General features: G+C 32.8%; 1 protein-coding gene across 2 annotated transcripts; it reads left to right on the top strand.

Annotated features, from left to right (window-relative positions):
* Window positions 1–9: 9 nt before the first annotated feature.
* LOC126768640 (bifunctional 3'-phosphoadenosine 5'-phosphosulfate synthase) lies at window positions 10–27,189 on the top strand. Of its 2 annotated transcripts, none has more exons than XM_050486861.1 (14): window positions 10–253; window positions 10,942–11,116; window positions 14,738–14,910; window positions 17,819–17,956; window positions 20,074–20,193; window positions 21,131–21,271; window positions 22,135–22,197; window positions 22,694–22,933; window positions 23,388–23,543; window positions 24,279–24,384; window positions 24,482–24,624; window positions 25,295–25,456; window positions 25,936–26,044; window positions 26,375–27,189. In XM_050486861.1, the coding sequence occupies exons 1-14, from the start codon at window positions 215–217 to the stop codon at window positions 26,482–26,484; spliced, it is 1,875 nt and encodes a 624-aa protein (XP_050342818.1). In that variant the 5' UTR covers window positions 10–214; the 3' UTR covers window positions 26,485–27,189. The 2 variants fall into 2 exon arrangements, with proteins under 2 accessions (XP_050342818.1, XP_050342817.1); XM_050486860.1 differs by lacking the exon at window positions 10–253 and adding an exon at window positions 2,860–3,062.
* The last annotated feature ends 381 nt before the right edge of the window (window positions 27,190–27,570 follow it).

Genomic DNA, 27,570 nt, shown 5'->3' with positions numbered 1-27,570 from the left:
CAAATGTCAATGTCATAACAAATAGCAAATGAAATAATTTCAAATTTATGTTTCTCTGATAAGATTATATCTAATATTATAATGTAAAGAACAAGACTCTACATTAATTGCCATAGGACTTCTTTACACACTCGATATATAATTTATCATAGTGCAGTAAATAACTGGGTCATTAGTTGACGTGACGTATATTATATCGCCGCTTGCCTTAACCATGGACGGACCTTCTAGACCCAGAAAAAAGCTTAAAGCAGTAAGTAAAATATGAATAAAATTAGTTTCATTAAACCGTAATAATATTTCAATAATATTCATTAATAACAATGCTATTTAATTAAGTCAAAATTAACTGCGAGAGTTAAATATAAGATAAAAATGTAGAATAGATAGAGCCGTATAAAACCTAAGTATTATATTTATACCTATAAATGTTCTCTATGTGATTGTTTCATACATTTTCGAAAAAATAGTAAAGTACTTTATAGTTACGTTTATCATTACACACTTCTTATATTATATGAAAATAACAATATTTTTTAAATAATTTCTTATTAGAAATGTCTAGAATCGTATTTACATTTTTTAAGTAAAATGTATTTTAATTATAAAGCAACTGTTTTATATTGAAATTTTGTATTGTAATAAAATAAACATGGCATACTAAAAACCAAATTAATGCTATAATATGTAGTATTTGCCTTGTTTTTGACCTATAAGCCTACCTTATAAGGCCATTCTCAGTTCTTGATCTCAAGCTCCTATAAATTCATCAATTAATAATTCATCATATATACCTTGTAAATTCTTATTCCTCCTGTGGTCAAATTTACTTAATATTTTTGAAAGCCAAAATTTAGTCATTTTTAGAGACTTGAATTGTTTTTTTTAATGTGTTGATGCAAATTTTTTATCTTTATGTGTTATTTGCACATAGTATACTTTATAATATTTGTACCAAGATGTGTGTCATATCCCAGTTATTTGGTATAAAAATTATCTCAAGTCACAGAAAGGGCATAAGAAATGCAAGTCAATCCTTTTGCTTAACATCAGGCAAGTCAATGGTCAAATGCTGGCAATTAAGGGTAAAAAAAATGTGAAAGTGAACTTACTATTAAATCAAACAAAAATAATGTTTACCTGAATTAATGAAATTTATAGATTTTTTATTACATTTTAAGTAAAAATAAAAAAGTAGTTTTCTCTTCAGCATTTTTAAGTAATGTGTAATGTAATACTTATTATTATATACCTATGTATTACAATCTAATTGGTGTAAACTTTTATGGGAAAACCAGTTTTGCATTGAAATAGACCATTTAAATAATCCTGATACTTACTTGCATGGCAGTTAGTTTAAATAAACAATTACTAACTAAATAATGTTACTATTGTTTAATATTTGTTTTTTTTTTTTAATATAAAAGCTATTTATGTTTGCCAAATATTTGTTTTTCCTTTTAATTCAAAATAGGTAGTCAGATTAAGAAGAAATATTATCCATCCCATTGTTAATGTGCCTTGAGAACTAAGACGTTATGTCCCTTGTTCCTTTAGTTATATTTGCTCACTCACCCTTCAAATAACAATGCTAAGTAATGGTGCTAAACGTAGATACGTGATATGTGAATAAACGTGATATGTGATGTGTAGGTGGTACTTACCCAGAAGAGTTAAGAGAACACAAATCCCTACCTGCAAGTGTGAAATACCCTGTTTTTTTCTTGTAATTATTATGTTATTGAACATTTTAGTATCTTTTTTTGGTTAATAAAATGGGAAGAGACGGTGATGTAGCTTCCTTCAAAAAGGTTATAAATACTACTTGGATTTCAATTATAGTATTTTTTTATGAATATTATTTATTTTTTAGGTTTAATGTAGGTAACATTTGAGTGGAAAAATTACCTTATAAATAATGTTATCACCTAGGCATCAATATATTTGACAAGCCGGTTGGCGTGGTTGGTGGATGCTTGCCGTTCACGCCGAAGGTTGTGGGTTCAATTCCCACCCAGGACAGATATTTGTGTGTATGAACGTGTCTGTTTGTCCTGAGTCTGGATGTAATTATCTCTATAAGTATGTATTTACAAAGAAAATAGTATATATAAGTATATCAATTGTCTAGTTTCCATAGTACAAGCTCTATACAAGCTTAATTTGGGATCAGATGCCCATGTGTGAAAAAATGTCCTAGGATATTTAGGATATTTTAATATGAAAAAACATCTTTAATATTATTATTTGAGATGTGTATTATTAATAACAATGGAACAAGTGATAAAATGTTCATTGACCTATTAATGTAATAAAAATATATTTTATCTCAATAATTCAAACACATTTAAAATCGGAAAAACAGGTCAGAGTAGGTACTTAGTTATCTAATTACAAGTTTAAAATATATTTATAAATAAATATATAACTGGCTCTGAACCATCCATTACTTAACTCTCTATTTCTGGTTCCGGGTTGCGTTGAGTGAACCAAAAAAAAATATGAAAAAGTGAAAAAGGACAAAATAATCTTGTCATATGGTTGGCAGCGCATTGACGTTATAAGGAGGTAAGGAATGGTATGGTCGTTGGTCCTGCATCAGAACTAATATAATGTATATTTATATAACGGTGATGATCTCTTACATCGTATGGCCCATTTGCCTTGCATTCCAATTATAAGAAAAAAAAACTGGAGTTTTTAAACGAAAATAATCAAGGTATCACTGACAGAACTCTTAAATGAAAACGGTTGGCACGTACCTGTTTGTTATTACAATTGAATGCATTTTATCAATTAAATTACATTCGAAGTCAACAACGCTACAGCTATAAGGGAAATACGATCATTGCTGTTAGTGCTTTGTGAAGCAGCGCGCGTGCTGTCGTGTTCTCATAACCGGTTCAATTTCCGAACGTATTTGTGTTCGGCGGGAAAAGTTACGCTGTATATAGAGCCTGTTTCTATTTTTAAAAATGAGTCTCGAAATAAGAAATAAGAAAATCGCTGAAACCTTCGAAAAGTATAAAATTGGACAGTGGGGTAAACCAATAATCAGAACGGTTAGTTACGTTTTTTATTAATATTAATAATAATAAAACTATATTATTATTAAAATTATCGTATAAAAAATATTAATATAAATAATAATAAGAAATAACGAAATAAACTATAATTATTCTACTTTCTCTTGTTTATATATCCTCAATAGCGTCTGGTCATTAAACGGCATCGTCCAATACTTTCATTTTTACTAACTAGTTTAAAATAATAATTTTTTAAAGATACATATTAGAAATATAGCATAAAATATATTGGTTATTTTTATTTTCATAATACACTGTAATAACCCGTAAATATCTCACTGTTTCTCACAGTACAGACACACCGTTATAGTCCCCATTTCGTCAGGGCAAAGTTAAGGGAGATAAACAAACATAATACATACATACATAAGTATATAGTCAAGCGATCTATCCGTCAATACATTTTTAATACATCTTATTGGCTTTATTTTTGATGCGTCTATTCAAATATGTTTTAATATCTCTAAAACAACGGTCCTTAATAACAAAGTGTTTACAGAAAATACGTAAAATGAACGTGTTATCTTGATAAGTATTCATTCTATATGACAAATAATTTGAACTAGATACATATTGTTAATTTTTTCCATAGTTTTTAATGTTTATTAAGATAGAGCTCTATAGTGCTGTCGTGGATAGGTAATTTAAAAAAAAAGGAGAATAGACCTTACTCAGCAGTGGGACATTCACAGGCTGGTTATTAGTTTTTTCCTTTTTAAGACCTTTGATTCAGAAGTGCATTAATTTGATGATTTTCTTATTATTTATCCAACGTAAGGTCACGTTAGCGCCCTTAACAAATTGATTACAAAATTACCATTGTTAAATTTAAAATAACTAAATTCCACACAAAAACCTTCCGGAAATATAACCTAATTTATGATGAAACCAGACAAAGGAAATTTATTTTATAATAAAAATAAATGTTTAAAAGTAAGCGTTCGATTAGAATAAATAAATAAAATGTACAGAACAAATAATTCATTCATTCAATAGCTGAGACATAGTATATTGGTAGAGGGATCGAAGGTTAAAATCTCGATTGCCTATAATGAGCCTTGCCTATAAAGCGATTCTTGAATTGCTTGTAAGAGCATACTTGTTTAAAGTCTGGGACACAATTCTATTAATATATAACGATTACGATACGTTCCCGATTCAATTCCAATCCAAATTTTACTATTCCATATTTTTTCCTATACTGATATGATGTTAACATAATTATACTGTTACGTCAAAACCTTCATTGTTAACTTTTATGCCAATAGTCCATAATTAAATTAAAGAATAGTACCTATAACAGATAAACGGCAACGATTTGATTCGATTAAGTGACAATTTGTTAGTAAAATTGTAATTGTTTTGAAATATTGATTGTTACTTGAGGTATTAATGTATTAATCAAAACATTGTCATTTTTTGTGACTCCTCAATCTTTAGAAATATGTTACTTAATTATTATAAAATGCATGATTAGTTTTAATAAATACTTTTAATAATTTTTAATTATGATTTCGCCGATTGATTTTTTGTTATAACAATGACATTATTTATTATTTAATTATGACATTTTAAAAAATTACTGATGATTTTTTGTTACTTTTAAATTGAATTTGATTAGATTGAATCTGGAAGTGCTATGTACACTTGTAATTGACATGCATATTAGATATACTATTATTGTTTTATAAATTAATCTTTTCAATGCTTTATATGTATGTTGTAAGTGTGCTATTATAAATAAAAACGTAAGGGGAGCTGATAGTCAACGGAGACCTCTTCGAAAGGATGGCCATCCGGAATATGTAGAAAAAAAAATATTTTATCAATGATTAGATCTGTAAACAATAACTGTCTGGCGGTCTGTAACAAAGACCTCTTTTCAATAAAATATTTTTTCAGTATAAAAAGGAAAAATCTTGATATGAGGTACGCAGAATTTCTATTATTACTTTAAAGTTTATCGAGTTATCTTGTAACATGTTGTAGGTAACGTTGCTTTCTTAATAGGTAACCAGGTTGACATTGATTTTTATCGAAACAAACACTGTTTTTTTTGCACCGCAAATTTTGCGAACCAAGATGTTATTTCCCTTGTGCCTCTATAGTTACACTGGATCACCCTTCAAAACCGAAATTTAACAACACTAAGCTACCTAGTATTAGTATATAGTATTACTAGTAGACCAACCGGCATTGGAGCAGCGTGGTGGAATAAGCTCCAAACCTTCTCTTCAAAAAGAGGAGAGGAGGCCTTTAGCCCAGCAGTGGGACATTCACAGGCTGTTACGATTACTAGTAGATTTATTAATTTATATTACAGAAATCATGATCATTAATTATTTATTTGTGCCACTAGCGGTTGAGACGTCGGGATGTTGGGGGTCGGATGCCCTCAGTTTAATAAGGGAAATTGGCTGTCGCCTTAGAGAGAGGGGATTTGACGGTCGCTCCGGGTCACACTTGGCACAAAGGTTGTCCATTGCCATACAACGCGGAAATGCGGCCTGCATTATGGGCAGCTTTGCGTCGGGTGGGAATCGGGAGGGACTATTTTAAAATTTGACTAAAATAATAAAAATTAATAATCTAAATTTAAATAAAATCCTATGTAATGATTACTAGTAGTAATATAGTAGTAGTAGGTGGTCCCTACTCGGGCTTGCACAACGCCAATTACTTGATGGTGGTAAAAGATTTTGGCCCGTATAGAGGCGCGAACTATTATTTCTATGCGGCTCCATTTCCGCTATCGGTTAATTAATATGAACCATATATCTAATATCTGATAATACAATCGTAATATTGGCGTACTTAAATTAATAATATATTACATAAACAAAATACAATTCTGATATAATAAAACAATTATTAGGTAATAGGAATGCTTTTATCTATCGGACTGCGATAGCTTCATATTTAAGACGAAAGTAACAATTCTATGATTCAATTTCGTATATCTGATATTTTGACAATGTTATTTTTTTTTTATTTTTTTATATAGAATAGGAAGGCGGACGAGCATATGTGCCACCTGATGGGAAGTGGTCACCAAACGCCCTTAGACATTGGCATTGTAAGAAATGTCAACCATCGCTTACATCACCAATGCGCCACCAACCTTGGGAACTAAGATGTTATGTCCCTTGTGCCTTGTAATTACACTGGCTCACTCACCCTTCAAACCGGAACACAACAATACCAAGTACTGCTGTTTGGCGGTAGAATATCTGATGAGTGGGTGGCACCTACCCAGACGAGCTTGCATAAAGCTCTACCACCAGTAAATTCTGTCGTCTTTTATGTCGTCTTGTAAAGTACATGTTTATATAAACGACCTTTTCCACTGACAGAAGCGATATATTTAAAAATATACGACATAGCATGTCTGTCCTGTATTTACTTTATAAGACAAACGTTTCATTCGTATTCCTTTTTTATTTCATCGGACTAGAGAAAGAAACGAAGTTCGTAATATATATTTCGCATAAACCTTTTAAAAAGGAAACTTATTATAATATGGATGGATAACGAAAGAAAATATTAAAGTTAACAATTAAATAAAACTATTTAACGAATTCGGACACTAATTTTATAATTAAATTATTGCTATAATTTTAGTTTCGGTAGTTAGATTATTTGAATTGTTTCAAAAATTATTTCTTTATCATTAATGTTATTATATACTGTGTGACGGCACTATATATTGTATATACTTATACGCAAGAGTCGATTCGAGCATGCGATAACTGCAATATCCAACGTTACTACTAGTTATGTGGTTTTGTTTACGTAAAGTGCTCACTTTCTCCGCCTTTCATGCGATTCCTACTCCGATGAGATATCTTGGCAGATTGAGCATTAAATATCAGTTACCTATATCAGAACAAAATTGCTCAGTAAATATGTTTTATTAAAATTAAAAATGCTTGACGATGCAACGTTTATTACAGGAGTTTAAACTTAGCATGACCCAACGAGGTTACTAGTCTTTTAAGTCTCTGCAAGTTAATTCGGTCTATAATAAGAAATATATTATTGTGTTCTACTAGTAAACAAGAATGTAATATGAATGCTGATAACAGATAAAATAGTAAAAGATAAGTGACAAATATTTGATAATATACATCTAATGCAACATGATATATATTTAACATCGATTATTTTTATAAGTATATTTTGCACTATAAACCAATCTATATTATATTAATAAGATAAGGTGATATAATTGAATACGAGACTAATAATTCTCTTAATTTCGTAGTGATTTTTAGTTGTGCTAAAAAACGATATTATTCCGTAAATCTTTGGCCCAGTGATTAGAACGCGTGAACCTTAACCGATGATCGTTGGTTCAAACCCTGGCAAGCACCACTGAATTTTCATGTGCTTAATTTGTGTTTATAATTCATCTAGTGCTTGATAGTGAAGGAAAACATCGTGAGAAAACATCGTGAGTTTTACAGAAATTCTGCCACGTGTATATTCCACCAAACCGCATTGGAGCAGCGTGGTGGAATTAGTTCCAAACCTTCTCAAAAAAGGAGGAGGGGAGGCTTTGGAGGAGGAGCCTAGCAGTACAGGCTGTTACTACTATCTATACCATTATATAAAACTGACGAGAGTGTTCGTTCGTACGTTGTTGTAACTGTTGATGACACTTGCTTATAGGTTTCTGATATAGTACCACCGAAGTCGTTACGTGACGCGCAAGGCGTGTCGTGTAATTGCTTACAAAAATCTATACAGGCATTGCATATGCCGTTCATCTAGTAAGTTATATACTTAACGAAAATTGTATAAAATAAACTATACTAAGTATATTTATCAATTTCGTAACTAGACTTTGCATGCCCCAATGCAAAAAATGGAATTGTCCTATTTAGTATTGTGAAAACGAATGTGGATCATTACACAAGAAGTTAGTCAGTAGTATGACCTTAAAGTACAATTTTACGTTTTCCAGAGCATACGAGGAGATATTCTTTGTTGACCTCCTAAAAATGACATAGTTTCGATCGCGCGTGTGGTTTTTGACACGTATTTTATTACTTTTTGAAATAAAATAATCGTTTAGTACTCACCAGGGCCGCCTTGAATTTGAGGCCCCACTGGTTGCATTGTTTGCATTGGCTAAAACTACAACCTGTCATTATGTAAGAACTCCATATCAATCGGCATAGTAGTTTTGTATGGAAAACCAGTTGGAGACATAAACCGAAACTTACCCCTTCAAAAACATGATAAAATGTTTATATTTAAATAGGTCCGACATTTCAATACGTTTATATAAATAATATTAGGTACTTACAAAATATAAGCAAATTGCTTCCATTTTATAGCGAATAATTGATGTAATAATTATTTATAACCATTTAATTCTTTGTTCGAATTATTAGTAATATAATTTAATGTATCTAGGTCCATAATTATATTTAAGTAAGCCATTGATTTGTATCAAACGAGTTGTCTATGAAAAAAGTATCATGCGCATTATCGATAAATTGTATTTTATTAACTCATATCACTCTCACCACTTCTACTACTCGTGCTACCTAACTTTTTAAACGATTTCAAAAAATAGTGTTCCCTTTTTCCCCCACGGTTTTTTTTTGTATTATATTAGTTTGGTTGATTGGCAAGCGCGCCTTTAGACATAAGCGTTGTAAGAAATATTAATTTACATCGCCAATGCGCCACTAAACTTGGGAATTTTTTGTCTTTTGTGCCTGTAATTACACACACTCATAGTTGGCTCACTCACGCTTCAAACTGGAACACAACAATATTAAGTATTGCTACTTGACGGTAGAATATATGATGAGTATTTGGTACTTACCAAGACGGGCACAAAGCCCTACCAGGAAGTGAGGTATGTTTACAAGATAGCTGTTGGAAATAGGTATTTTATATATGTCGTTCCATTTTTTGTAAACCGCCTAGATATAAATTATATAAATATATATCACCATATCTGATATACGGTTAAAACTAATTGAGCTATCAAGCTGCACTTTTATTGTTTGTAAATTATAGTTTTTCAATTATTTTTTATTACCATTCAAGATTTAATTATGTTATGATGTACGCAGACATATGTATATAAGGAACAGGAAACTATGGTTGTATGCAGTCATAGTCATGAATCGCAATTGAAGAAATATTATAATCGACCTTTTCGAAGGTCACGTATTGACCGTTACTTCTGGTAATTCTAATTTTAAATACATTCACCAAATTATCGTTTACTTTTTAATTGTTAAAATAAAAATGCATTACGTGTCTATTGTTGCGAGTAACCTCCAAATTAATGAACTGCGAACAGTTTTCCGCGTTAAAATGGTTTGTGGTCTAAGTGCCGTTATTTATTGCCTCGAATTAAAGAAAAGGTTGCCTCGAATTAAAGGAAGTCATAGTTGGTAGAAAAATAAATATTAAATACTGGTGAATGCTAACACTAACACTGTAAAGGTTGTTGCCTAATTATTTTATTGTAGACACTTACTATTATCATGATGATAAGAGTGATTTGTGAACGTAATGGGATCATTTTGCCTTCAACTTATTCATTGTCGGTCTTGCTCACTCATAGCTTAAGTACATATTAATAAATATGTATTAATTTGACTGCTTCATTTGTCTACTAGCTAGCACATAAGGATGCAGATCTTGGTTTCCTGGTCGATCTCGGTTCGGGCCAATAAAATATGGTTGCGTTTTTCTGTCAACGTATTCCCAGTAGCAGTCGGAATTTTGGAAGTTAGCAATGTTAACATTCAAGTGCCACGGAAAGCGCATAAAATCTTTGGTCCTGCGCTTGAACTTTCACAGGTCGTGTCGGATTACTGCCCAGCGGATTATGACAGAAATGATTATACTGCTTTCATATTTCCATTAACAATCGGTCAGGACATCATCACTAACTGAACGTAAAATGTCGTTTGCCATACAATTCAATAGTATATCACACGCGGTAATATAATATTATATTCTCATCTTAGAATATTCCTAGGCTTCAGAGAAATTTGAAAATTTTACCTTAAATAAATCTTTCATGATAATAAAGTGTTATATATTATTTTATCTTATCCGTATGTGAAAAATACCTTAGGATACTATAAAATTTTATCTTAAGATCGTTACCTTAAATATTGTTGTATCATCATTGTTTTTAACGCTTTACGAATAATTTTATCATTCGCTCATTGAAGCATTTTATTCACATACAATTTATTTATTTCGCTTCCCTTAGTAACTGTATAGATGCAAAGAAAAAAAAGGCACTATTATTTTCCATTCTGTTTCTATCTTTTTGTTTTTTTTTGTTGGTCGCTATTGACCAGCTTTGGTTTTAGTAATAAAAAAAACATTAAGGAAATCATTTGCGTGTTTCCGAAACATGCAAATTAAAATATGTTTTCTTCGAATTTTCAACAATGTATATTGTTGAGTTTCGACCTTTCGGCGAACAATTGTATGGTGAAATTCATAGTGTATATACGTTTAACATTATATAGTTTAATGTTTGTTTCGTTAAATTAATTAAAATTCACACGATTTATTCGTGTTTACTTTAACGTTTACCACGAAAGGAATCTGGTTAATTACAACAACTTTATCAGATTATGTCAATGTTTAATTTACTTTGCTGATGTAAATTAGAGGTGACGGAACAGTTACCTCGAGCCTCAAACGATGCATTTAGTAGAAAATTTAACATTACAAAATTCAATTAAATTACACGAGAGAACTTAATGAATGAACTGAACTAAACTTATTATTACTAGTGACTCCATTTTTAGATTGTAACAATTACATTTTTCTATAATATATAACTTGATTATATTTGCTTCAGTGTGCGCAAGTAGCAACGAATGTGGTCGAGCAGAAGCACCAAGTTTCCAGAGCTAAGAGAAGTAGAGCTCTGGGTAGCCGGGCGTTCCGGGGAAGTACCGTTTGGTTTACGGGACTCAGTGGCGCCGGCAAGACCAGCATAGCGTTCGCTCTTGAAGCATACCTTGTCTCCAAAGGTAAGAATGAATTTCAAATAATGGTGTGTGTGTTGTATTTTTTAAGAATTTCAAATGCTTGACACATTTTTCTTATGGAAAGTGCTTCTTTTTCTCCTTTTTTTCGGAACCTTTTTTTTGAATATGTTTCGATCTTACCTCACTAATCGACATCAAATTGTTAAAATTAATAAGTACCAAAGTAAACCTGCAATTATAAACTATGGAGTGCCCCAAGGCTCCATTTTAGGGCCTTTGCTCTTTTTAACATACATTAATAATATTCATCAATTGGACTTACATGGTGAACTCACTCTTTATGCTGATGATACATGCTTGTTTTATTTCGGATCCTCAATTAATGATATTATATCTCAAGCGCAAGCAGATCTCAATAATCTTTATATGTGGTTCCAATCAAATCTGCTCACTATTAATATTAATAAAACATGCTATATGATCTTCAAAGCGAAAAAAAAAAAATACAGCTTCATACACCTCTTACAATAAATAATATACCTTTGTAAGAGAAAAAGCAAGAAAAATATCTAGGACTAAGACTTGATACATATTTAACATGGAATACACATATGGAACATATTACAAACAAGCTCTCTAGCCTAATCGGTTCATTGAGATCAACGGTTCGATGTTTACCTCGTCGAGTTCGCATAATGATTTACAATAGTTTAGTGAAACCACATCTTTTGTATCTCATCGAAATATGTGGTTTGGCATCAAAAAGCAATATAGCCCAACTACAAATTGCTCAAAATAAAATAATTAAATTACTTTTTCATTACACCTTCAGATAAAGTCTATAAAGAAACCAAATTAATGAATATTAAGCAATTATACAACTACACTACTTGTATTCTTATACGTAAAATCTTAGACAAAAAAAATACACACAGAAATATCTTTCGAAAGCAAAGGTCAATTACACAAATATGCAACTAGACGTGCTGGCCATCTAATACTGCCTAAAACTAGAACTAAGAATGGAAAAAAGATGATTATTTTTGAGGGAGCAAAACTTTATAACAATTTACCTAAACAAGTAAAAACTCTAACAAATTTTTCTATGTTTAAATCTCGACTCTATAACCATATTCTGTGTAACGATTCTCTGTTAAAATAATTAATTGAAACTGTTATCTCATCTGTTTTGCTGATCCGAACGAATTGTTATATTTATAAGTTAGATATAAGTTCTCATGTAAATGACGTTGTCGTAATAAAGTTCTTTAAACTTAACCTTTTCCAGAGCTGTACCAGGTTTCTTTTATTGTTTATCTCCCACAAAATTTTATAATTATTTTTCTTAGAACATGTTTTTCTTCGCGAATGATAAATAATTAACCTTTCGATTTTTTTAAATTAGTAACGGTTTCGTAATTTGTAACCGCAAGTTACTTCAAGTTGTATATAGGGAACCTTATTCTGTCGTTTGAACTTCGGCGAAAGTTGCGAAAGTTTAAAACGTCATTTGATTACAAACCGGTATAGTTAAGAAGTCCGTCTTCAATATATATATACATAATATAGTAATATAAGAGTTTGGATTGTAAATTTCTAAGTTTAAGATATTCTCATTGTGTGTGTGTAGTTTCATATGCACATAATGTATGCTAGTGATAGAAAACGATTGGCCCTGGTAGCGAATGGCGATGTAATGTTGTTTTGGATATCGAGTTGTTGTTTTACTATATCTTATATGTAAGTATGATTTTTTTTCTTAAGTATTATTCTTAATTTTTTTTAATGTTATGATTCATAACTTTAGAAAATCGTAGTATCCGTAGACAGTTGTTAAAAAAAATATTAAAAAGAAAAGAGAAAAATAAAGGAATAAAAATAGAACACACCTAAACATTTGATATTTTTGCATGTTTTATTTTAAATATCGTACGTATTTTTTGGAATCTCATGATAATTTATAAAATAAAATTCATTTATAATTGTCATACATACTTTTGTCTGAATAATAATAGGGTTGCCATAGTAATAACTAAACCATGCAATATCCGATGAACAAAGATGTTCAGCTGTTTATGAAATTGCGGATATGAATATGACAGGTTTTGTAGGATGTTCATTAGACAACTATTCAAACGAATTTGCGGTTTCTATTTAATATAGCAATAAAAAAAAGGCGTGTGGTTATATGTTTATAAGTTTGTTTTCGACTACACAAAAGAACACCATAGAAGTACGACGACACATGTTTGTGGTATATTTATAAGTCCTACACAGTTAAACTATGGTTTATTAAATATTTATTATTAAATATTATTACCTTATATAATAAGGTTGATGCGTCTAAAATAAAACTGCAAATTTAAAATACATTTTACAATATTTTATACATTTCATTTTCTCGTCGTATCCACATTTCGAAACGGAACCATACTATGCTAAATATAATAATTATATTAATAATTATAAATTATACGGTACGCTTTTTTCTATGATTATTCAAATACCATATAATATATATTTATGTACTTGTCCAAATTGTCCAAGACCTTAGTACACTGTTCATATACAGATGATGATGTTTAATCAATAAAAGATATGCCGACTTAGACTAACAGTGTTTTCGTGTTATCTGTTATAGTTTTTTTTTTCTATTTTTAAAATTTTTAGAAAAGTTTGTATGTTAAACGCACATATTTTCCGATTTGACAAGCCGTGCCCATTTGATGCATTCATCCTTTATTTATGTTTAATTAAAAATATCTCTTTACTAATGTTTTTAATGCGAAAGTAACTCTGCTTGTATGTTACGCTTTCACGGCTTGAAACGTCACGGATTTTAATGCAATTTGGTACGAAGCAAACTTGAACCCTTAAAAAGTACTTCTTTTTTTTTTTAAACGCTGGAAATCCCATACCATACTCACTTAAAAACCAGCGGTACCCTTTCCGTTTTAACGAGGAGCGCCACGGGATCGCTTTCGCATGCTACCGTGACGCTCTGAGCCATTCTCTAGGGAGGGTTCCTAGGATACCGTGAACCCCCTAGTTTTTAAAACAGCTCCTCCCCCAACACCAACATCTACCCCTTATGTAACATGCGGTCGATGCCGCGGCCGAACACCAGTATACATTGTTTCTATAATGTGAAATATTGAAATCACTCATCGTCGAACCACTCGTGTTTCGTAAATGCAGTTTATTCATAAACATGATTCGCAATAGGTGAACGTACTTGGGCTAAGATTTCCTTTACACGTGCGTTACTATTGTTGAATTACATAATAATATGTTGTCTATTTATAGCGCATGTACGTCGGCATGAATGGTCATTGTATGTATTTACGGCATTAATTAGATGCACTCATGTATTCTAGGCCATTCGTTCGTTTGTTCGGATTGTATGTTGAAAAACGAAACGATAATTGAAAATTTTAAAGTCTATTTAACATTACTTCTATTATATATTGTAATGTCAGCTAGCCTATTTGATGTAATTCCGCATGTTTATGACAAAATATAAACTATAATATCAATAACGTGGTTTAAAAACGCCTCAATGGTTTCACGATATACTGGCTTAGTTACCAGGTAGCGAGGTGAAAGTAACAGAGATTTTATATTAAAAATAAAAACATTCACTCAATTGTATTCTTTCTCCAGGTATACCAGCGTACGGGCTAGATGGTGACAACATTCGAACGGGGCTTAATAAGAACCTCGGCTTCACCAAGGAAGACAGGGAGGAGAATATCAGGCGTGTTGCCGAAGTGGCAAAGCTTTTCGCTGACAGCGGAGTCGTCTGCTTGTGCAGTTTCGTTTCCCCATTCGCGGAAGTAAGTCAATAATTAATCGAGTATCTAGCCATTTAGACCGGCAAACAAGTGACCGCAGTAACTGGTATAGTAAAGCGCTACAAACCTAGATAAAACTGGTTTACACCAACTATTACCAGTTGTTCTGCAACAAAATAACAACGGCTTGTGTATGAGTATATGAGCTATCTAAGTGTAATAAATTGATGATACAATGGATACTAACTTTATTTTTTTTTATACATTCTTTGAACTCTATAATTAAAATTTATTTGAGTACGTACCAGCGAGGATTGTACAGTTGATCTATTAGATCTTATAAGGCTGCAGATCCCGAGGTCCTGGGTTCAAGTCTCGGGTCGGGGAGAGTTTAGAAATAGCGATAGCACTAGTGTTTGCGCTGAGTTGCCTAAATCCTACCCATTGATATCTTCGCCAGTCCACATCAATATTGCGCTGCCGCTAAACAGCAATATTTTATATGCGGCTTGAAGAGTGTGTGAAGAAGCATTATTACAAGCACAAGCGACAAAATATCATTGTATCAACGGTTTTAGTACATTGAAGACGAAAATAATGATTTGTACTTCTCTTAGTGACATTAGACATTTAATGTTTGGGTGGTAGTGACATAATATACAGTGGACGTTTTGCCCCTGCAAAGCTATTTTAAAAGAAAATAACCCACTAGTATTTACGTGTTGTCATATTTGCATCCAGTTAGTAACCAGTAATCACGTCCTTTCAATTACGATTAGACTCGCTCGATCACCCCTCATACCGGAAAACAATAATTCAAAATATTGCGCCGAGTAGAAAATCTAGTGGTTGAGTGACATACCCTCCGTCTGAGTACCCTTATGATGCTAAAGTTAGTGCCATATATTAGTATAAAAGTCACAACTAGATACTCTGAAATGTTGTTGGCGCCGGGAACAAAAAACTTAGAGATTACGAATGTTTTGATCATTTTTAGATTTTGTCTGAAATATTGGCAGTAAACAAATGAAAACTATTCTTAATACTAGTTAACCAATTCTTTGTCTCATTCTTTCGAATATCAAATCAGTGATGACAGAAAGAGACAAATCAGTGGTCACTTAACACCGTCTAAACAACGTTTATAAGTAAAGCCATGACATATTTTTGTTTTATAATAATATACATTTTTTAAGATATATTTTAATTTAATCTCCAATAGACTAGCGTGCTCTTATCTTAACTTAATTACCTTTTTTTAATTGTTTACAATATAAAAAAGTAATAATAAATGTACATTAAAAGCATTAATTATTCGCAACGTAACTCGGGGTACTAAACTGTTCGTCATTAGGTTATTCATTAAATCCAATTTATAAAGTTACTAGTTTTTGCCCGAGATTTTCGAGTCTATTCAATCGCAAAACAGCAGTACTTGGTATTGTTGTGTTCCGGTTTGAAGGGTGAGTGAGCCAGTGTACAGTGTGTACAAGGGACATACAACCTTAGTTCCCAAGGTTGGTGGCGCATTGGCGATATAAGCGATGGTTAACATTTCTTACAATCCCATCAGATGGCCCATATACTCGTCCGCCTACCTATAATATAAAAAATAAGAGTAGACAAGTGTTAGCTATAATAAGTAACTAATTTCCTACTTTGGGTTTCAAGCTTGCATCATACTAAATTTCATCAAAATCGGTTTAGTGCTTTAGCCGTGAAAGCGTAACAGGCTGACAGAATTACTTTCGCATTTATAACATGACATAACATAACATTGGTAAAATTAATTTAACAAACAAAAAAAAATGGCTTGCAATAGTTTTTATCACAGAATGCAATAGATAATATTCAAAACACTTATGGCGTGTTTTATTTGTGATAAATGTTTGAGAATTTAATTTGTTGACGAAAGTGAATATTTACTTTTTATTCATAATTATGATGATTCATAATTATTATATTTTATATAATATGATATGATTTACATGAAAGGTTACAATGGCCAATTATAAAGATGATTATACATCAAAGTTATAAGGAAATACTTTCTTCTCACGTTTTCCCAAGAGATTAATGTGTTTTTTTTTACAATTTCATTGTTCTATAAATATTTTGAAAAGTTTTAAAGAATTATTTTAACATTCGTGTGAATTGAAGATTCTTCACTGGAGCAGCGTGGTGGAATAAGCTCCAAACCTTCTCAAAAGGGAGAGGAGGCCTTAGCCCAGCAGTGGGACATTCACAGGCTGTTACGATACGAAGAATCTTCATTCTTTTCAGATATGGATAAAATTAAAATAATGCTTTAAACTTTTTTTTATTAATTATTCATGTAGATTGTCACACATCGGTTTAACGTTTTTTTTTCATTTCGTTATTTAATTAGAAATCAACGACTTAATTACAGTGATTTTGATTTTTATAACGTTACCTTTTAGTCTTAAACAAAGCATGATTCGTTTTGGATATTCTCCAAATTGATTGTTTTTTTTATTCCCATTTTCTTTGTGGGTACGAAGTATTATTTATTATTATTAACTATTTATATTTGATATTGCATCATTATTTAAATATTGGACATCATTTGAAAAACAACGACTCCGTTTTTTTTTTAAATATAATATGAAAAGAGTTTATATATCATTTTTTGTAATTAATTAAATCGTTTCCCACATACACTGTGGCTGTACTGCGCTAAAGTGTAATACATTCCGTACATTGTCAATGCGTTACCAACCTTATTACTACTAGATAAAGGGAGATACCCTAACGTCTATAATAACAGTGTCTCATTCACCATTCAAAGAACGCAGCGATACAAATAAAATTTGAATTTAGAATAATTGATTTTTTTTATGTGTTTAAGTTACCTACCGACTTACAAAAAGAAGTACAACTACAGCTAAATCAGCTCATGTTTGATACTTATACAAATTATTTATAACAGGACAGAGAAGTGGCGCGCAGAATTCACACGGATTCCGACCTTCCATTCTTCGAAGTGTTCATTGACACGCCATTGGAAATTTGCGAACAGCGTGACACCAAGGGTCTCTATAAGAAGGCCCGCGAAGGACAAATTAAGGTTTGTTGTTCTTATTTTAAATAATGTCATTTAATCGGTTCGGAGCTTAATTCATTTTATCGCTGCATTAATTTTTCTTTCCCAAAAATTTGTTTCCCAGTCAATCTTTTAAATCGTTAAGCGTTCTGCAAATGGAATCTACTGAAAGTAAATGAATAGTTACTATTTTTTCTTTCTTTGTTTAATATAAAAATATGATATCAATCGTTCCATACATTTTTGCCAGATATTCCGATATAGAATTATTACTCTGGATTATTCTGGATTGATATTCTGAAAAGTCGAGATGGCCTAGTGGTTAGAACGCGTGAATCTTAACCGACGATCATGGGTTCAAACCCCGGCGAGCACCTCTGAATTTTCATGTGCTCAATTTGTGTTCATCTCGTGCTTGACGGTGAAGGAAAACATCGTGAGGAAACCTTCATGTGTCTAATTTCATTGAAATTCTGCCACATGTGTATTATACCAACCCGCATTGGAGCAGTGTGGTTGAATAAGCTCCAAACCTTCTCCTCAAAAGGGAGAGGAGGCCTTAGCCTAGCAGTGGGACATTAAAAGGCTGTTACTGTACTATACTGTACTCTGGATTGACTCAATCAGTCTAATCTGATTTAATCGTTTAAAGATTATCGACATTTTCTATCTACTTGGTTTTAACAGTATATATAATATATAAGTAGTGTCCTATTTATAAATCTAATTTAAATAAACTAATGAGTCTATGAGACTTAAGTCGACTGTTCTTGTTTCATATTCCTTTCTTCCTATTGTTAAGAGCGAAAATAATAACATAATACACATCAAGATTTATATATTTTCACATAAAATGAATGCTATGTTTTATTAATATGTATGTTTGAAGATGAAAATAAAAAGAATAATAGAATCTTAAAACAATGTGAGTGAAATAAAAGGCATTGTTTAAAATAAATCTATTTGGTACTACCATTGACCTTTTAGGTCGTTAGATGAAGTAGTGGGAGGGTGACTGGTATTAACCACGTTTCATAGGATTTTTTTTTTAATTCTTACTATTAAATTTTTTTTAATTTGAATGTTCCGTAACAGCCTGTGAATGTCCCACTGCTGGGCTAAAGGCCTCCTCTCCCTTTTAAAGGAGATGGTTTTAGAGCTTATTCCACCACGCTGCTCCAATGCGGGTTGGTAGAATACACATGTGATATAATTTCAATGAAATTAGACACATGCAGGTTTCCTCACGATGTTTTCCTTCACCGTCAAGCACGAGATGAATTTTAATCACAAATTAAGCACATGAAAATTTAGTGGTGCTTAACCGGGTTTGAACCCACGATCATCGGTTAAGATTCACGCGTTCTAACCACTAGGCCATCTCGGCTGTCATATTAACACGCATTGTTACGGTGAAGGAAAACATCGTGAGGAAGAACATTTTAATATTTGTGTGAATTGAAGAATCTTCACTGGAGTAGCGTGGTGGAATAAGCTCCAAACCTTCTCAAAAGGGGAGAGGAGGCCTGAGAGCCCAGCAGTGGGACATTCTCAGGCTGTTACTGTACTGCGTGTTAATAAAATATATCATTGAAATTTGACGTCCACAAATATACGAGTGAATATTCGTATGGTGTAACTGTGATAAATGATGACGTAAAGAAAGGGACAAATTATATAAGTGCAAAGGAAAAAACAAAATTATAATAATAATAATAATATCCTGGGACATTATTCACACACGGCCATCTGATCCCAAACTAAGTAAAGCTTGTTCTATGGAAACCAGACAACTGATATACTACATATACTACGTTTCTTTTGTAAATATATACTTATATAAATAGTTACACCCCAGACTCAGGACAAACTGTCATGTCCATGCACACAAATGTTTGTCCTGGGTGGGAATCGAACCCACAACCTTCGGCGTGAGAGGCAAGTATCTACCAACCACGCCAACAGGCTTGTCAAATTAAAGATTAACTTTACTAAAATATTAATTGAATTGAATATTTAGGAGTAATTTTTGGGTTAGTTTTCAACATTCTTCAGAAAATTCAATTCCTATAGAAAGCAAATACAATAATCATATTAGTTATATATTTATTAGAAAAGATAACACTTAATCATTTATTCAGGGCTTCACCGGTATCACCCAAGACTATGAGCGCCCCGAAGCACCCGAGCTGGTCATCCAAACAGTTGGACGATCAGTCGAGGAGTCTACGATGGAAGTTGTCCGTCTTCTTGAATCGCAGGTGAGAATCATATAATTCCGCTATGTTACCACATACATATATCAAAATATATGTATGTAGTAACATCTAAGAAGACAAATCTTCTGACAATGAACTTGAAATATAATTGCTTGTATTTTAAAAAGTCGAGATGGCCCAGTGGTAAGAATGCGTGAATCTTAACCGATGAACGTGGGTTCAAACCGGGCAAGCACCTCTGAATTTTCGTGTGCTTAATTTATATTTATAATTCATCTCGGGCTATACGGTGAAGAAAAATATCGTGTGGTAACCTGCTTGTGTCTAATTTCATCGAAATTCTGCCACATGTGTATTCCACCAATCTGCATTGGAACAGCGTGGTGGAATAAGCTCCAAACCTTCTCCTCAAAAAGGGAAAGGAGGCTTTAACCAAGCAGGTGGAACATTTACAGGCTACTACTAAACAAAGTTATATTTATTAAATCTACGATGAATATTGTCATAATAGTTTCGATATCAGTACAACTAAAAATCCTTTCGCAGTTGTAAATTCTGCTAAATTATTAAGTTAATAGCTGTATTTTCGTTAAAGAGAAAATATCACTTTATATAAAGCTATATATGAATAGAAACATACCTTATCTAAATATGGCAGAGCGTGAGGTTAAACAAATATATATTTGAACTATCCGGCCCCATCGTTAGACGTAAATTAAGTTTAGTAAAAACTTATTAATCCCATAGAATAAATTAAATCCGTCCAGCTATTTCGACTTTATGTCAAACATCCAAACAAACTCACATTTATAGTTAAGTGTTCGGTGTCATGTAAAACCACTTCGACCAATCTATGGGCTTAATTTAAAACGTAATATTTTAAAACAAATTAAGATCATAAGTCAATTCCTTATGTATTCGAAACTATACCTTAAATCTTTAAAGGTTAGGTTTTATGTCATATATTTGTCATTTACAGGGTATAATACCTCGTTACGAAATTGACAGTGCTGGTGTTGAAGAACTGTTTATATACGGGAACAGGTTGAGCAGCGCCATAGAAGAGGCAGCGAGGATCCCTCAGATCGAGATCACGAAGCTCGATTTGCAGTGGGTTCAAGTGAGTTGAACAAACTTATCCTATAAGTTAAGAAACTCATATTTATAGGCATATAATAAAAAGATACAAATAAAATAAAAAACAGAACCGATTTTTTTTTATATAAAATAGATAGGTTAATGGACCACCTGATGGTAAGTGGTCACCATCGCCCATAAACTTTGGCGTTGTAAGAAATATCCGTTCCTTCGCCTTCTTAATCGCTAATGCGCCACCAACCTTGGAAGCAAAGAGATTACTCCCCTTGAGCCTGTAGTTAAACTGGCCCACTCAACCTTCAAACCGGAACAAAACAATACTAAGTAATGCTATTTTATTTGAACGAACATTATCAGAGTTTAAATATATTTTATTTTTGTTCTGTAATTTTACAGATAAATTAAAAAAAAATACTTGTGTTAAGTTCATTGTTTACGCCGAACTAATATCGGAGATCACATGGTAAATGAAACTAAGGAAGAGCTTTCCACCGTTCACATTATTATTTATTATTGCCTGATCATTTTAAGAAAGTCACTTTTACATTATATATATTCAGTAGCGAATCTAGACAGCGCGATTCAGGAAACTGACAGATTTTACTACCGCCATCTATTGCTACCGAGTAGTAACACATGCCATTATACATTCATACACCAGTAATTAAATATTTTATTCAATTAAGCAGAACGTCCCAGATGGTGACAAAAATAAATATAAATAATACCTTTAATGAACCGAGTAAATGTTTACATTTAATTATAATTTATAATTTGCATTTAATTATTTAAAATGCTGCTGACAACAAAAACTTAATCATTAATATTGCAAATATTAATTTGTTTGCATTAACAAATACTATTTTTTTTTTTCGTTTAATCCAGGTGCTATCCGAGGGCTGGGCCTATCCGCTCAAAGGTTTTATGAGGGAAATTGAATATTTACAAGTGAGTATTAAACCTTACCGTTGTCTATTCTGTGTATTTTGCCTGTGCATATGTTTGATATTTTATTTTTCAAGAACACAATGCTTAATTTTTTTTTCATATATTTAATATAAAAGAGGGTCCTCTCGCGTTAGGCTTAATACGAGAGGTAAATAGAAATTCATTTAAAAACAAAAGAAACATACTTTGAATTTTATACTCTTGGCACCAGCAACGAGCGCTGAGTTTCATGTTTGTTTACTCGGACCGTTCTCTCTGTTCAATACAGTACATAGAAACACCAATCTATACAAATTAATATACAATAATAATAAAATAATGACATTATAAACTTTAGTTGCACAGTCTGGTCGTGAACCGCTGGTGCACAACCCAAAAAGCTAGCAGTTGAAATTAATAATTAATTAAAATACCGTAACCTGCACACCATTGGATGTTGTTATTTCAAAATTTTTTTCCATCACGAGCTAACTCACAAAGCCACTTCCAATTCCAGGCGCTTCACTCGAACTGTCTGTCGCTGCCGGACTCGTCGCTCGTGAACCAATCGGTGCCGGTGGTGTTGCCGGTGCAGACGGCGGACAAGGAGCGGCTGACCGGGTCGGCGGCCGTGGCGCTCGTGTACGCGGGCCGGCCGGTTGCCATTCTGCGAGCGCCGGAGTTCTACCCGCACCGCAAGCAAGAGCGGTGCTCCAGGCAGTTCGGGATCTACCACACCGGACACCCTTATATTAAGGTGAGGATTTAGCATTTGGGATTTTGTGGCGAAAAATTCCCGGAGGCTGGAAGTTGAAAGTGCGTGTAGTCCCATGCCTCGGTGCGCACGTAATGGCCGTGTTCCTGCGTCTGAAGTCTTTCTGGTCGTGTTAGATTGCCGTCCCGTGTTGTGTTTACATACACACTTTTGCACTAAAATAAGACCTGCGCAACTGGTTAATCTCCCTTGAGAATGACTGCCGTGGCCGAAATAGGTCATCAGCTATTACTTGGATTATTCTTTAACATATCGCATGAGCCCATTTCAAGGCTCAGACAGTCAAACAATTCTATATATTTGATGTCTCTTTCTCTCTTGCAGACGCACGGATCTTCCATCTTTGTTGCGAAGCGAAAGCTTTTAAACGTGACATGACCTTGTGATTTGTTGCGTTGCAAAAAAATTCACGTCAAAAACAAATGATATTTTTCAGATGATCGAGGAATCGGGCGACTGGCTCGTAGGCGGTAACTTGGAAGTGTTCGAGCGTATTCGTTGGGACGACGGCTTGGACTCGTACCGTCTGACGCCTAACGAGCTCAAACAAAAGTTCAAAGAATTGAACGCCGATGCTGTTTTTGCCTTCCAAGTAAGATAATTAAATTATTAATTATTTTTTATACAAAATCATAATAAATTCTATGAAAGTAGCCTTGTGTAAATATGAGTTGCCAGCATTTGTCAAGCAAAGTCTTTTGTAAATTAAAATCTCGATAAAAAAATCTACGTTTATATTGTTGAGCCGATTATGAATAATAAATTCTTGTATATTTTTTTTTGTTTTTAATAATTTAGAAGCTTATACAAATAATATCGCAGATTAAAAATTATTATCACAAGACACATCACTCTCAAAATCATGATATATAATTTCCTTTAAGAAGAATTTCCGCTATTCCTCATATAACTCATTTTTTTAAATTGAGGGTATATCTTCTTAATGAAAATGAATGATATAAATGGAGCTGATATGTTTTTCCATCCTATATTATTATATAGATTATAACTGTTGTCATACAACCTAAAATATGGTTGAGATACGTGTGAGTAAAACATTTGCATATTTGAACAAAAAAGAAGTAATTAGAAAGAATTTATATAAATACTCGTTTAAATTTGTGTTTTTTGTTTATAAGAAATTATTTTTAAATTTATTCAGCAGTCACGAGACACGAGATGTTTAAAATCAGAACAGAACTGAATTCGTTAATGTATTTATGACACAAAAAAAAAATTATTGTTTATGGTAATTACTATAAACTTATCTATAATTTCATATTGCTTATGATAATTTTATAAACTGACTTATTAATGAATTCAACAGCTTCGTAACCCAATTCACAACGGTCACGCGCTGTTGATGCAGGACACGCGTCGACAGCTTCTAGAGAGGGGATTCAAGAACCCCGTCCTCTTGTTACATCCTTTGGGTAAACTATATTTTTATATACGTTATAAAATTCGTTAATAATAAATTTAATTAGGCATCGTATACTTATATTTAATTAAATTTCTTGTAAATTAAAGGAGGCTGGACAAAAGACGACGATGTTCCTCTAGAAGTGAGAATAAACCAACACAAAGCGGTTCTGAACGAAGGCGTTCTGGATCAGAAGTCCACGGTTCTTGCCATTTTTCCTTCGCCCATGATGTATGCTGGACCCACTGAGGTATTATGCTATTAAATTATATAATGACTGGTTTTCGCCCGCATGTAGGGGGGGGGGGAATATATAGGTCAGGTGTTAAGTCCTTCCATGGGGTTTAAGCTTGCTTCATACCAAATTTTATTAAAATCAGTTCAGTGGCTTAGACGTGAAAGCGTAAGAAATAGACAGACATACAGAGCCGTTTTCGCATTATAAATGTGAAATAATATTAATATAGATACGTTTGGGTAAGTTTTGGTAAAATTCCTAATTATATATCGTAATTCTGATTCTGAAATTATGATTTTTCGAGTTAAAAGTTTTAAGTAATTCTTTTCATTCATTCATTACATTCAATTCAAATTTAAATTAAATTCAGTATGTCAAGTTATTTTGCATAAAAAATGTTAGAATGGTATCTTAGACTGTGAATATGTTTATTTTATAGAATAATATTTTTTTTACAATAGCTTAGTGGTTATTTTTTTATACGTATTCAACGTTGCCCTAATTGTGCCAAGGTACAGGACAACAGAGTCTGTATCTGCTACGGCCAATACAACCGAATGAAACGCACGGCGTCGCTTGAACATAAGGTTTTGATCGCGCGTGAGGCGACACATACCCGAAATCCGTGGGTGCACTCACGACACGTTAAGCAGTTCCTAATATTGTCGCCTCGTGTCCTCAGGTGCAGTGGCACGCCAAGTGCCGCATGAACGCGGGCGCCAACCACTACATCGTGGGGCGCGACCCGGCCGGCCTGCCGCACCCCGGCGCGCCCGGCGACCTGTTCGACGCGCGCCACGGCGCCATGCTGCTCGCCGTCGCGCCCGGCCTCGCCGACCTCGAGGTGCGTGTCCCCCGGTGTTGCCAATCTCTGAGAAGCATTCACCCCTAGCACCATAGCGAATTCCTTCCGTTTCGCCCTAACTCATATATATTCAAATGAATAGAAAATACTTTTATGATGTTATGTTAAAAAAAAAGTTGCCCCTAAAAATACTCCATTTCATCTGACTTACCCCCAAATTTGGGGGGAAAACCTTGCTACGCTTGCTTGCTTTGCCTCGCTACTTGAGTAGCGAAACAAACACTCAAACTGGTTACGAGATGAGACAAAAGATTTGATAATTCTATCTCTGTCTAAATCATTTGTAACGTAATGTTCGTTCTCTTTCTTGTGTAAGTGACCAGGAAATCGTCATCGCGTCTATTAGTTTCTCTGTCTACGGGGCGAACTAAATTAAGTTCATTTTGCTCGTTATTCGCAAGTCAAAATGCTTGTTCTATCTTCAAAAATATACATACATATATTGTTTTGGTTTTCAGATTATTCCATTCCGCGTAGCAGCTTACGACGCATCAGTTGGCAAAATGGCATTCTTTGACCCAACTCGTAAAGAAGACTTCGATTTCATTTCCGGAACTAGAATGCGAGGTAAACCTTGCCTAACCATTTCCATTAATTATATAATACAATACAATAATACAAGAAGACGAGATGGCCTAGTGGTTAGAACGCGTGAATCTTAACCGATGATCGTTGGTTCAAACCCGGCAAGCACCACTGAATTTTCATGCGCTTAATTTGTGTTTATAATCATCTCGTGCTTGACGGTGAAGGAAAACATCAAGAGGAAACCTGCATGTGTCTGATTTTAATGAAATTCTGCCACATGTGTATTCTACCAACCCGCATTGGAGCAGCGTGGTGGAAGAAGCTCGATATTATAAGGAATTAATAAATTATTGATTTGTCCTTTAACAGGTCTGGCCAGAGCTGGTAAGGAGCCGCCCAAAGGCTTCATGGCGCCGAGCGCTTGGAAAGTACTCGCAGAATATTATCAGTCGCTTAAATCGAAAATGGACACAAACTAATTAATTTAAAAAACGGAAATATAAATGAAAATATTTTTACTAAACTCCTTCGAAATCGTATTAATAACGTCTCGAAATAATAGTGTACATTCCTAAACTGTCTCTAGAGAATTATTTTGTGTAGTTTATACACATTCCAATTTTCGCAATACGTAATGTATTAACTTTTTTACTTTTGACATTTATTTAAAGAAAAAAAAATATATTAAGGTCCGTTTATAGTATGAAGATACTCTTTGTTACTGCCAAAGCATATAATGCACACACACACTATATTTCGTTTATTTATATAGTATACATTAGTACACCAATGAAACCTTTAAAATGTATATTATCTTGTTGTATCTAGTGATCTATTAATTTTTCATTTTATTTAAGTGTTACTGAAATCTACTAAAAACGTAAAAAAAGTTACATTTATTCAATAAAACGATGTCACAAAAGGTATTTAGTATTGTTCATGTTGCTAAGGATGTTATATCGCACAAATAATTATTAAAAATATATAAATCGATACGATTTACAAGAAATCAATGACGATATGAACGGACCTTAATCCTTATAGTATTAATTTGTGTTGTAAGGGCAGGTATTGTTAATTTATAAGAGATTTAATGAAATTTTATTGTTGCAATTTTAATGAAACGATTGTGGTGCTTTTAAAGCTATACAGATTTATTTAATATACAATATAATGTTTAAAAATCTAATTGGCTTTTATTTCATTCTTTTGTTTGTTTTCTCATATCCATAAACCCTAATTTCGAAGATACCTAAGATAATAAAATACGTAAGAAAATTACACAGATTTAAATGCTAAATACATTGATGAAAAAAAAAATCTCTTTATATTTTTATTATCTATGTTGACTTATCTCGATAAATCAATAGCATTTAAAGTGTTAGCGATGACATGTTTATAAAATTATCGTTTTTTTATTGTGTAATATATATATATATACTTATTTTGTGCTGTAGGTAGAATTCTGGATCTGGCGAAAGGTAATGCTTGAAACGAGTGATTTTGACAATTTTGTAAAATGGAATTTTACCGATTTGTAATTTTATTCAACATTATTTTCGTAA

Source organism: Nymphalis io, chromosome 5 (assembly GCF_905147045.1).
Source record: "Nymphalis io chromosome 5, ilAglIoxx1.1, whole genome shotgun sequence".
Lineage (NCBI taxonomy): Eukaryota > Metazoa > Arthropoda > Insecta > Lepidoptera > Nymphalidae > Nymphalis > Nymphalis io.
This window is presented reverse-complemented; position numbering and strand designations above follow the sequence as displayed.